The following is a 13310-nucleotide window of genomic DNA, read 5'->3' on the forward strand; positions in this document are numbered from 1 at the left end:
TGCTGTTGACAACACATCAGACACCTCATTGTTGGAGTTTGGAAGCTACGATCTTGGGACCGGACGTTCCGATCGCACCCTTGGATTCCAAACTTAGATTCTTGCTTCCGAAGTGGTTCAGACCTTCCGAAGTGGTTCAAACCTTCCGAAATCACCCGAGACAAAATTTCCAAAAAATCATATTTTAATTTCAATTAAGTACTTAATCAATCCTTAATCATTTTTAACCAATTATTATTGTAAAATGAAACTAGGTTACTACATTCTCCTCAACTTGAGAGATTTCGTCCTCGAAATCAAATCCTAGGTAAACAAATCTGAACACTGAATACAATGTCTTTTTATTACATATAAACATTTTACAAGATACAATACTGACATCCAAAAGAACAATCTAAATAACTCAGGATGTTCTAAACTCATACGGCTCTCTAGTTCCCATGTGGCTTCGTTAGTGCCTTGGCGCTGCCACTGAACTAGAACGAGTGGAATGATTTTGTTCCGCAGCACCTTGTCTTTATGGTCCAAAATACGCAAGGGTCTCTCCACATATGTCGGATCTGTATCCAATTGTACTTCAGATGGCTACAAAATCTGAGACTCATATTTCATATACCGTCGCAACAGTGATACATGAAACAGATCATGGAAGTGTAATCTAAATCTCCAATAATTTCTAAAATCTCAAATGGATCAATGAACCTAGGAGATAGCTTACCCTTGAGAACAAATCTCAAAATCCTGCGGAACGATGAAACTTTCAAGAACACCTTTTCACCTACCTGGAACTGCAAAGGTCTACGCTTGGTATTAGCATAACTGACTTGTCGATCCTGTGCAGTTCTAATCCGTTTTTTTGATCTGATCAACTATTTCAACAACTTGTTGAACTAACTCTGGTCCTTATACCTGTTGTTTCCCAACTTCTTCCCAGAACAATGGAGTTCAAAAACGTCGCCCGTACAACTCTTTAAATGGTGCCATACCAATACTACGATGATAAATATTGTTATACGCAAATTCAATCAATGGAAAATGATCTTGCCAAGCTGGAACAAAATCCATAATACAAGCTCGTACTCAAGAATACAAATAGTACGCTCTGACTGACCATCAGTCTTCGAATGATAGACAGTACTCAAACTAAGACTAGTACCCAACGCATGCTAGAAAATCCCCCAAAATCTATAAGTAAATCTGGGGTCTATGTCACTGACAATGCTCATAGACACTCCATGGAATCGCACAATATCCTGAATGTACAATCACATCATCCGATCAAAAGTGCAATCTCGGTTATATGGAAAGAAATGCGCTGAATTGGTGAGTTGATCCATCAAAACCCAGATAGCATCACAATTCCTCGAGGATACCGACAAATGAGTCACAAAGTCCTTCGTGATAAACTCCCATTTTCACTCAGAAATCAGTAAACTATGAAGCAATCCTCCAGGTCTTTGGTGTTCTGCCTTAAATTGTTGACACACCAAACATCTAAAAACATACTGGTAAACACTGCGCTTCATTCTTTTCCAGCATATCTGAGTTCGCAAATCATTGTACATCTTATTGCTCCTTGGATGAACACTCAACTTGGTACGATGTACTTGAGATAGAATCTCATCTCTCAAAGTATCATCCTCAGGTACCACAATACGGCTGGATAAACACAGAAAACCATCTGACTGATGGTGAAATCCAAACGTATTGTAACTGTTGGCTAACCGAGCCAATCCTGAGTCTTCGGATCAGACATCTGAGCATCTCGAATCTGAAAATACAAAGCTGGCCCAGATAGAATTGCAAACATCTGAATACTTTCCATACCCTTTTTGTGTTTAAAGGTGTACCCTGAAGAACAACAATTCTAAATCGTACTAGAGATATAACAAGTATGAAGTGCAGATACTCGCACCTTGAGACTCAAAGCATTAGCGGTAAGATTAGTGGCACTTGGACGATATTTGTAATGGACAGGGTGCGTACCTCTGCCTCTGGCCCATCTGGCCTCAGCTCTGAGGGCCCGCGACCATACTCATGGTCTTTTCTCCACATGGAAAGGAGAGTTTTTGCCCTCCTCAGGATTCAAACTTGGACCACCAGACATATATTCAAGTTCAACTCAATCTTGGTACCACTTGAGCTAGTAGAACTGAGTTGAACTTGGATATATGCCTGGTGGTCCAAGTTCGAATCTTGGGAAGGGCAAAAACTCTCATTTCCAGGTGGAGAAAAGACCATGAGTATGGTCGCGGCCTCCAGAGCTGAGGCCAGATGGGCCAGAGGCAGAGGGACGCACCCGGTCCATTAGAATATTTAATCTCACAATCATAATTTTTTAGCAAATCCATCCAGCATCACTGTCTCATGTTCAACTCATCCTTAGTGAACAAATACTTGAGACTCTTCTGATCAGTGAATATTTCAAAAATTTCACCATACAGATAATGACGCCAAATCTTTAGTGCAAAAATAATATTTGCCAGTTCAAGATCATACACTGGATAATTTCCTTTGTGAATATTCAATTGTCTAGAAGCGTACACAATTACATGCCCATTCTGAGTCAGGACACTACCTAACCCTTGCAGAGAGTCATCAGCATACACAACATATCCTCCACATACAGATGGTAGTGCTAACACAGGCACATAAGTCAATCGTCGACGAATCTCACAAAAATTTTCTTCACATGCTGAGGACCACTCAAAAGATACGCCTTTCCGAGTAATTTGAGTCAAAGGTCGAGCTAGCTGGGAGAAATTTGCGATAAAACGACGATAATATGCTGCCAGACCCAGAAAACTACGGATCTCATCCATTGTCATCGGACGCGACCAGTTCATTACAACCTCTATCTTGCTCGGATCAACAGAAACTCTCTCACTGGATATAACATGGCCAAGAAACACCACACGATCAATACAGAATTCACACTTACTCAACTTAGTGTAAAGTTGCCTCGCTCTCAGAGTGAAACAACCGAAAACTCAAGAGATTTTTTTTAATATATATATATATGCCCTTACATATACGCGTCAATACTAAAAATAGTTTTATTCCATGTAATATAATAAATAGTAATTTTATTGTACTTTAGCAATTTGAAACTCACGAAATAATTTAAAGAAAACCCATAAACAAGTATGCGATATTTCAAAATGCGAAAATACGTAGATTTTAAATTTCTACCACAAGAAAATCATGATACAAGTAGATAACACGTGCAAAAGTAGTTTATTACAACATTCGAATAAAAGTCTCATAAAAGAAAATAATGCGAAAACATGAATACTGCAAAGGTCGCGGGTACGCTAGCTCGCCGCATATGCTCAAAGGTCCTCATCGCCGGTCGGGACCGCATTCTCAGCAATAATATCAAACTCACCTGCACACCATTTAGATTTAGTGAGCCTAAAGGTCCAACATGCCCTATATTTAATAACGAGTACTACTAAATAAAACCACATGCAATCACATAATGTATATAAAAATAAACCGAGGATTCTAATGCATGCATGATCGAAAAGTCGTATACATCGTACTAAATCGTAAACATAATCATAACATAAATACGTAGCATAATCATGGCATGTTATAATCATAAAAATCTTTACTGAGGTTCATATCAGTGAAGTGTAACCTAATTCAATTGATCAATCTATAACCAACGTACGTGGTGGCGGCTTGTGGGGTATACCCCTAACGCCCTATGCCACTTCACCCAACCTTTGGGGATTCATAGACTCATAATCGTAAGTGAAAAGGTCATCGGGCCCGGTATCCCGACCTCCAGTCTCGTGTTTGTCACAAATCACATCAATTATCCCAAAAATTATTTTTCTTTCACATGCCAATTTTACGTGAAACATATGCATGAATCGTCAATTAAAAATATTATTTTTCCTTAAAAACTTTGCCCGTAAGTATATATTTAATTTCTTTTTATAAAAATAATATTCATATCAAAATATTACATATACGTCTATTAAATATATATTTACAGACTGTGATTTTATCTTGGCTGGTTCGAGTTGCTGCCCCTTAACCTAGGCCCTAAAACTATGTCCATTCCAATTACACTTATTTAATTTTTCAAGCCCACATTAACACCTTAAGCCCAAATAATTAATTAACTTAAGTCCTATATAACATTTCTACACTCAAAGTGGGTTTAATCAATTGAGTCCAATAAGATTGACCCAAAACTAATTTAACCTAATAAACTGTTGGACCCTAAATAAAATTCCTAGCCCAAAATATTAAGCATAAGAATAACAATCAAATAAACTCAATTAATCACCTTGGGCCTAAGATAATCATTTGAGCCCAATACTAATCCAAAGGACACAAACCCCAATTCACCACTTAAATGCTGGGCTCCAACTTAAACTACCCGGACCAGATAAGTAACCCACACCCAACTCATGGCCCATGAACTGACCCGATCCGGAATATCTTAACCCGACCCGACCCGACCCAACTACTAACAACCCGCTGAGACAGCCCACTTCATCTCCCTTCCTTTCTCCCTCTCGCCTTCAGCCGTGATCCGTCCCTTCCTCAGTCGTCGGCCACCCGGCTCCGGCAACCCACGGCCAGAGCCGCACCGGCAGGTCCACCCCAGACCGGCCATGACTCGCGCCATGGACCTGAATTCTAGCCTAATCCCCACGCTAAGGCCACCCCGTGCGCCCCATTTCATCCCTATCGGCCCCTAAGCTCCATCCCTTGCACGCACACGACTTCAACAAAGAAGAAGAAAATTCCCGTGCCCAGTCCTATTCTATTGAGTCTGTTTCAAAAGCCTCCTCACACCAGGTCCCTAAAGAATCCACTAGACCCGTGAACCAGGGCTCACAGCCGCACGATCGCCCGAACCCAGCCCACTCAAAAAATCCAAGCCGAGACACGCAAAAACAAAGAAGAATGCATGCTAACCGGAAATCGTGAGTTCCAAACCACAACACAACCAATGCACAACATGAATTTTAACTCCACAGTGAATAATATAGCTATCCAAAAGGTGAGAAGAGAAAGAAAGTGAACATGCCCTAAATCGAAGAATAAAGGGATAAGATTGCGTAGCCTGCGACGGAGTGACCGAAAGGTCCAGATTCTTAAAGTATTTCTACAATTTTTGTGAGGTGTGTGCACGGTGTGATGAGCCGCTGGAGTCCTCTGTTTTTCTCTCTTGAAGTGCCGAATGAGAAATGGTGAGGATGGAGATGGTAGTGTAAAATTTAGAGCTTGTATAAAAAAAATTGGCCATATTAGTTAAAGGGCTTTGGGGCCTTAAAAAAATAGATACAAGGCTTTAGAATTAAATAAGCCTAGCCCACATAAAATTATAATTATTAATTTTTTTTGAAAAAAAGTTGCTAATTTTCGGATTTATTATCAAGCCCAAATTTAAAGTGCATTAAAAGCCCTTAAAATGGCCTATTTAAGAAGGAAATGAACATTTAAAATATTTATATATATAAAACCTAAATTTTCATACAAAATAGATCTTAAAATAATTATTATAGGCCCTTAAAAATTCTTGAGTAAAAATTTCAATAAAACATTTATCTCGATCGTTCACCGACTCGATTACGCGTTCGAAAATAATATTCTTCTTAAAAAATTCATAACACTTAGAATACTCGGGTTAAAAGCCCTAAATAAATTTAAAGCACGTAAACTTGGTAAATTAAAAGTCACTTAACCCCTTACTTTATTTATATTATTAATTAATTCTATTTAAAATATTTAAGTCTCCTAATTATGCATACGGTTTAGCGTGAAAGAAATTCTAGGCGTTACAACTCTCTCTCCCTTAAAATAAATTTCGTCCTCGAAATTGAAGTACGTAACGAAAAGCTCTGGTAACGCGTCTGTAGGTCAGCCTCCGCTCCTCTCGCGCCAAGGTCTGCACCAGCCGCTCCTCGACGACATAGCCGACGCCAAAAACAGAGGCTAAAAATCCAAAACATGAGATGGATTCAACATATATTCCCGCAACAGCGAGACATGGAATACATCGTGCACTACTGCAAGGCTAGGTGGTAGCGATACACGATAAGCCAATGCGTCGAACCCCTCCAGAATCATGAACGAAGCAAGATGTAACTATTCGAATCAACAGCGTACCTACTTCAAAAATAAATAAATAAATAAATAAATAAAATCTAACTCAAAATACCATAATCCATCCTCGATATCATCAGACTCAAAATCCCATCTAGTGACCGCCAAACCCTAATTCCTAATGGTGATATCAATCGCTATCAGTTACGAGCCAAAACAATGTCAAGACGACGCTCAATATAACTCAACTCAAACAATAACTTGGTGAGTCATAATCAGATCAAATTCGAAATTGAATGGATATGGTTCAGAACAATATCAAAATGCAATGTTCTGGAAGACATATCTACAAAAAGAAACAATTCTTTTGTAGTTAAATACAAAGGGTGAGTGAATCAAACTCAAAGCTCCATGAATAAGGATGCGAGCCAATCAATCAATATCAAATCAGGTGATCACCCGTCAACGGGTATGATATAATGCCCATCTTCAAGACGAAACAAAGTCAGGGCTGTCAGCGTGGTCTCACACACGAGGAAATACGCACTCTTGAAAAAGAAATAAAGTCTCAAGGCATAATCTGATGTCAATAAAATAGAATCGAGATCACATTGGAATAAAATAACAATACTCACTCAAATCACTATCCATATCCAGAATTAGAATTCAAGTCCTCAAGAAATACGAATTTCCAAAATTCATACTTGAATTTTTTTCAATCGAAACCAAATTGACTAAATCTTCAATGACAAATATCATGCGAATCAAGGAATGCATGAACCATAAGAAGAATTTCAATATTTCCAGAAAGAATCGATAAAATGTCTCAAGTAACCAATTTTTTTTCTATCCCAAAAACACCTTTCTAATCTCTCACAATAACAATTAAACTTCAATCAATGCTTAATTACTCGATTAGGACTTTTGTCAGTTTCCCCAAATCTCATATCTGCATCAAACTAACTATTCTCTATTAAGTACTCTTATATCGAGTCATTTGGCTCAACTATTCATAAGAAAATAAAGAATTCTAAATTCCTCAACAGCAATTAGTCAAATCTCTAAGAGAATTTTCAAAATATTCTCTTCAACCAAAATAAGATCAAATCCTGGCATCGGCAAAACTACTAAATCGGCTCTAACAACATGCCCTGAAAACTTCAACTCTAACCCACTGATAACACTGGTGGTATAAAGAACCTCACCAGAAGGCACGGTAATATCGTACCCCGAACTAGACACCTCGGATACGATACCTACCCGCTCAAAGAAAGATCGAGAGAAAAAAAAAGAGTGTGTCGCTCGAGAATTCTAACAACGCGAAAGTAGCAAAACCTCTAATACTAATTTTAAATTTTTTTTTCCTGCACGCAGAAAAGTTCCCAAATAGATATAAACTATACTATAAAGAATAATAATCCAACCCAATCACCAACAAAATCCAACCTAAATATGTAAATCCACAATTTCAACAAAACTTAAGCATGCAATTCTAAGTCACAAGTACAAACGATAGCATAATTGCCTAAGCAAAGCATTAACTAAACAACCCAAGAGTGGCGGCTAATCATAAATGAGAATTACCTGTGATAAGAAAAGTGTCGGGATCAGCCTCCTCCGCCTGCAACACAAACAGGCGCCCTGTCGTCTCTTTCCTCCTCTGACAGTTCTTCGAAATGTGACCCGATTCTCGGCAATGATAGCACTTGTCGAAACCGACCAAACATTAGTCAGGCTGAGGTTTCTGACACTTCTTGCAGAAGAGCATCCCTCCAAAGCTGGGGGCGACTGCACCCTGATGCTGTCGTCTCTGTTGGCCCTGCGGCCTCTGCTGCTGCTGCTGCTGCTGTCCTCTAAATTGACTGATCAAACTTCTAATAACGGAGTCCCTATAAAATCTAATGTACTAAATCCATGTGCATACCTAGTTCCCAAATTTAAGTATCCCAAAAGACATGCTTTTGTTGTGCACTATGATAAAATAAAATATCTTATCCTTCTCGTGGATCCATTACATCTTAATCAAACCTACACTTATAAACTTTTGTTTCTAATCACAACCTAAGGAAAACTTTTGCAATTTTCCTATAGTCTACTGTAACACAAGTTTGATATTTTTGCGCACTTCGTAGTACCATAAGTAAGAAATTCAAACCAAAATCTTATATTAACTCAAAACTAGACCCCAAATGTATTCTAATGTTCATTTCCCAGACCCAACAGTTGACTTTACCACAACGTCACTAGTTGATCAAGTTTGTGCAATCCACTTATCTGTCCTCAAACATCTGCAAGTCAACCTTTATGTTCCCAGATTTTTTTTTTTCATTTAAACACATCAATTAAAACGTAAATCCCTATAATAACTTAACTTAGCAAATCTTAGCGACACAACTCAAAAACAATCATTACAAATCCACCGAGTCCTTAGTCGAAACTAAATCCATCATCACTCTTCCTAGAGTTCATAGCAACGAAACCAGAAACAATCTTTATCAACGTACACCTCCTATACACCCAGGAATCCAAGAGGACAATCAACCATAGCACTACATTCCCTATAGCGTAAGTGCATATTCCAAAAATAAAAAAATAATCCAATTCATAATGTCCATAGATATAATCTCCTCAACAACTCAATGCTAACACAGAATCCCTAGAATAAAATTAATTGAATCCATAGAGGCAAACTGACTCAATTCTCCAAACAATCACTCAGTTTCAATAAAGTAAGACTATCCTATTACCTTAGGCCTAGCGTCCTCGTCGGTTTCCTCGAATGCTGAGAGTGGTGGAGCTACTAATGGAGATTGATCTTGATTACCCGCATCGCGAAGTTCACGTCTCAAAGCATACTTCAATCCCCCACGCAACCGTATTGCATAACTAAGTATTTTAATTTAAAACGCTTATAACATAAATTTCAGCAAAAATCTAACTCATGGATCCCATTCAGAAACATATACATAAAGCATTTAAACTCACAGACCGGAGATGCGACTTCTGAGCTCCACATAGCAGGCTAGCTTACCCTCCAAGGACCTTGCTCTGATACCAATTTGAAACGACCGAAAACTCAAGAGATTTTTTTAAAAAATATATATGCCCTTACATATACGCGTCAATAATAAAAATAGTTTTATTCCATGTAATATAATAAATAGTAATTTTATTGTACTTTAGCAATTTGAAACTCACGAAATAATTTAAAGAAAATCCATACACAAGTATGCGATATTTCAAAATGCGAAAATACGTAGATTTTAAATTTCTACCACAAGAAAATCATGATACAAGTAAATAACACGTGCAAAAGTAGTTTATTACAACCCTCGAATAAAAGTCTCATAAAAGAAAATAATGCGGAAACATGAATACTGCAAAGGTCGCGGGTACGCTAGCTCGCCGGATATGCTCAAAGGTCCTCATCGCCGGTCGGGACCACATTCTCAGCAATAGCATCAAACTCACCTGCACACCATTTAGATCTAGTGAGCCTAAAGGCCCATCATGCCCTATATTTAATAACGAGTACTACTAAATAAAACCACATGCAAGCACATAATGCATATAAAAATAACCTGAGGATTATAATGCATGCATGATCGAAAAGTCGTATACATCGTACTAAATCGTAAACATAATCATAACATAAATACGTAGCATAATCATGACATGTTATAATCATAAAAATCTTTACTGAGGGTCATATCAGTGAAGTGTAACCTAATTCGATTGATCAATCTATAACCAACGTACGTGGTGGCGGCCTGTGGGGTATACCCCTAACGCCCTATGCCACTTCACCCAATATTTGGGGATCCATAGGCTCATAATCGTAAATGAAAAGGTCATCGGGCCCGGTATCCCGACCTTCAGTCCCGTGTTTGTCACAAATCACATCAATTATCCCAAAAATTATTTTTCTTTCACATGCCAATTTAACATGAAACATATGCATGAATTGTAAATTAAAAATATTATTTTTCCTTAAAAACTTTGCCCGTAAATATATATTTAATTCTTTTTTATAAAAATAATATTCATATCAAAATATTACATATACGTCTATTAAATATATATTTACAGACTGTGATTTTGTCTTGGCTAGTTCGAGTTGCTGCCCCTTAACCTAGGCCCTAAAACTAAGTCCAATCCAATTACACTTATTTAATTCCTCAAGCCCACATTAACACCTTAAGCCCAAATAATTAATTAACTTAAGCCCTATATAACATTTCTACACCCAAAATGGGTTTAATCAATTGAGTCCAATAAGATTGACCCAAAACTAATTTAACCCAATAAACTGTTAGACCCTAAATAAAATTCCTAGCCCAAAATATTAAGCATAAGAATAACAATCAAATAAACTCAATTAATCACCTTGGGCCTAAGATAATCATTTGAGCCCAATACTAATCCAAAGGACACAAACCCCAATTCACCACTTAAATGCTGGGCTCCAACTTAAACTACCCGGCCCAGATAAGTAACCCACACCCAACTCGTGGCCCATGACCCGACCCGATCCGGAATCTCTGAACCCGACTCGGCCCAACTACTAACAACCCGCTGAGACAGCCCAATTCATCTCCCTTCCTTTCTCCCTCTCGCCTTCAGCCGTGATCCGTCCCTTCCTCAGTCGTCGGCCACCCGGCTCCGGCAACCCACGGCCAGAGCCGCACCGGCAGGTCCACCCCAGACCGGCCATGGACCTGAATTCTAGCCTAATCCCCACGCTAAGGCCACCCTGTGCGCCCCATTTCATCCCTATCGGCCCCTAAGCTCCATCCCTGGCACGCACACGACTTCAACAAAGAAGAAGAAAATTCCCGTGCCCAGTCCTATTCTATTGAGTCTATTTCAAAAGCCTCCTCACACCAGGTCCCTAAAGACTCCACTAGACCCGTGAACCAGGGCTCACAGCCGCACGATCGCCCGAACCCAGCCCACTCATAAAATCCAAGCCGAGACACGCAAAAACAAAGAAGAATGCATGCTAACCGGAAATCGTGAGTTCCAAACCACAACACAACCAATGAACAACATGAATTTTAACTCCACGGTGAATAATATAGCGATCCAAAAAGTGGGAAGAGAAAGAAAGTGAACATGCCCTAAATCAAAGAATAAAAGGGATAAGATTGCGTAGCCTGCGACGGAGTGACCGAAAGGCCCAGATTCTTAAAGTATTTCTACAATTTTTGTGAGGTGTGTGCACGGTGTGATGAGCCGCTGGAGTCCTCTGTTTTTCTCTCTTGAAGTGCCGAATGAGAAATGGTGAGGATGGAGATGGTAGTTTAAACTTTAGGGCTTGCATAAAAAAATTGGCCATATTAGTTAAAGGGCTTTGGGGCCTTAAAATTAGATACAAGGCTTTAGAATTAAATAAGCCTAGCCCGCATAAAATTATAATTATTAATTTTTTTTTGAACAAAAGTTGCTAATTTTCGGATTTATTATCAAGCCCAAATTTAAAGTGCATTAAAAGCCCTTAAAATGGCCTATTTAAGAGGGAAATTAACATTTAAAATATTTATATATATAAAACCTAAATTTTCCTACAAAATAGATCTTAAAATAATTATTATAGGCCCTTAAAAATTCTTGAGTAAAAATTTCAATAAAACATTTATCTCGATCGTTCACCGACTCGATTACGTGTTCGAAAATAATATTCTTCTTCAAAAATTCATAACACTTAGAATACTCGGGTTAAAAGCCCTAAATAAATTTAAAGCACGTAAACTTGGTAAAATAAAAGTCACTTAACCCCTTACTTTATTTTTATTATTAATTAATTCTATTTAAAATATTTAAATCTCCTAATTATGCATACGGTTTAGCGTGAAAGAAATTCTAGGCGTTACACAGAGTCTGTAGAACAAGTCTCAGATGGTATGCATGTTCATCCATATTACGCAAATACACCAAGATATCATCGATGAACACAACCACAAACTTGTCTAAATACTCCCTGAAAACATGATTCATCAAATCCATGATTACAACCGGTGCATTAGTTAATCCAAATGGCATCACTAGGAACTCATAATGCCCATATCTGGTCCTAAATGCAGTCTTGGATATATCCTGATTCTTAACTCGCATATGATGATATCCAAATCTCAAGTCATTCTTGGAATATATCGAAGTACCCTAAAGCTGATCAAATAAGTCATCTATACGAGACAAAGGATACTTATTCTTGATGGTCACGCGGTTCAACTGCAGATAATCAATACACAATCGCATAGACCCATCTTTCTTCCTAATAAAGAGAACATGTGCTCCCCACGGAAACACACTAGGAAGAATATATCCCTTATCCAAGATATCCTGCAATCAATGTTTCAACTCACGCATCTCTGACGGATCCAAACGATACAGAGCTCGCGAAATAGGTGACGTACCTGCACTAACTCAATGCCAAACTCAACTTCCCTAACAGGAGGAAAACCCAGAATCTCATCAGGAAAAATACAAGAAAACTTATTAAAGACGAGCAAATCCCCTATACCAATACACTCAGTGTACAAATCAACTGCATAGATGAGGTAGCCTTTCTGGCCTGACTCTAGAGCTCGACAGGCTCCCAAAGCGGATACTAAAGGCATCGGAGGTCGTGTTCCATCACCAAAGAAAAACCAACTATCATCCCCAACCAGTTGAAATCGTACAAGTCTCTGGTAGCAATCCACTGAAGCTCGGTACATTGTCAAAATATCGATACCCAATATGCAATCAAAGTCTTCCATTGCTAATACCAAGAGATTCACTGTCAAAATGTTATCTTCAAATTCTAAAGGACAACCCAAAACTAGACGTTTGGCCAACGTTGACTGACCAGCTGGTGTATAAACAGAACGTACTACGTCTAGGGAAATGTAGGGTAAGTTGAGACTCTTAAAAAAACATGTAGATATGAATAAATGAGATACACCAGTATGAATAAGGACAAAATCAGGTAATCCACATAAAAGAAACATACCCGCTATCACCTTCTCATTCTCCTCCATAGCTTGGTCATGCCTCAGTGCAAACACTTGGATCGAAGTACAAGGTCGCAGATTAGAACCCCCAACTGATTGCCCTGGTGGTCTCTACTAAGCTGTAGTTTGGGAATCAAAACCAGAACCTACTCCACCAGCCTGTGGACAATCCTTCTTGAGATGACCATTCTCCCTGCAACAAAAACAAGCTCCAGCAGCTCTACGACATCTATCGGATGGATG

The 13310-nt window shown here is 38.6% G+C and overlaps 1 protein-coding gene across 1 annotated transcript; it reads right to left on the reverse strand.

Annotated features, from left to right (window-relative positions):
• Positions 1-12234: 12234 nt before the first annotated feature.
• On the reverse strand, positions 12235-13094 carry LOC140861216 (uncharacterized). The gene is made up of 3 exons (XM_073264218.1): positions 12613-13094; positions 12438-12488; positions 12235-12346 (listed from the first exon to the last, which is right to left on the reverse strand). Exons 1-3 carry the CDS (start codon positions 13092-13094, stop codon positions 12235-12237), a joined length of 645 nt encoding a protein of 214 aa, XP_073120319.1.
• Between the last annotated feature and the right edge of the window lie 216 nt (positions 13095-13310).

Source organism: Henckelia pumila, chromosome 4 (genome assembly GCF_033568475.1).
Source record: "Henckelia pumila isolate YLH828 chromosome 4, ASM3356847v2, whole genome shotgun sequence".
In the NCBI taxonomy this organism is placed as follows: Eukaryota; Viridiplantae; Streptophyta; class Magnoliopsida; order Lamiales; family Gesneriaceae; genus Henckelia; species Henckelia pumila.

What these genes read in the sequence shown, in the direction of transcription:
- LOC140861216 (XM_073264218.1), bottom strand. Translation starts at nt 13,094, where the DNA reads ATGGAGGAGAATGAGAAGGTGATAGCGGGTATGTTTCTTTTATGTGGA. An exon ending in CTCATCTATGCAGTTGATTT is followed by an intron (nt 12,489 to 12,612) that starts GTACACTGAGTG and finishes GAGTTAGTGCAG; the next exon opens with GTACGTCACCTATTTCGCGA. An exon ending in TTTGGATCCGTCAGAGATGC is followed by an intron (nt 12,347 to 12,437) that starts GTGAGTTGAAAC and finishes TCTCTTTATTAG; the next exon opens with GAAGAAAGATGGGTCTATGC.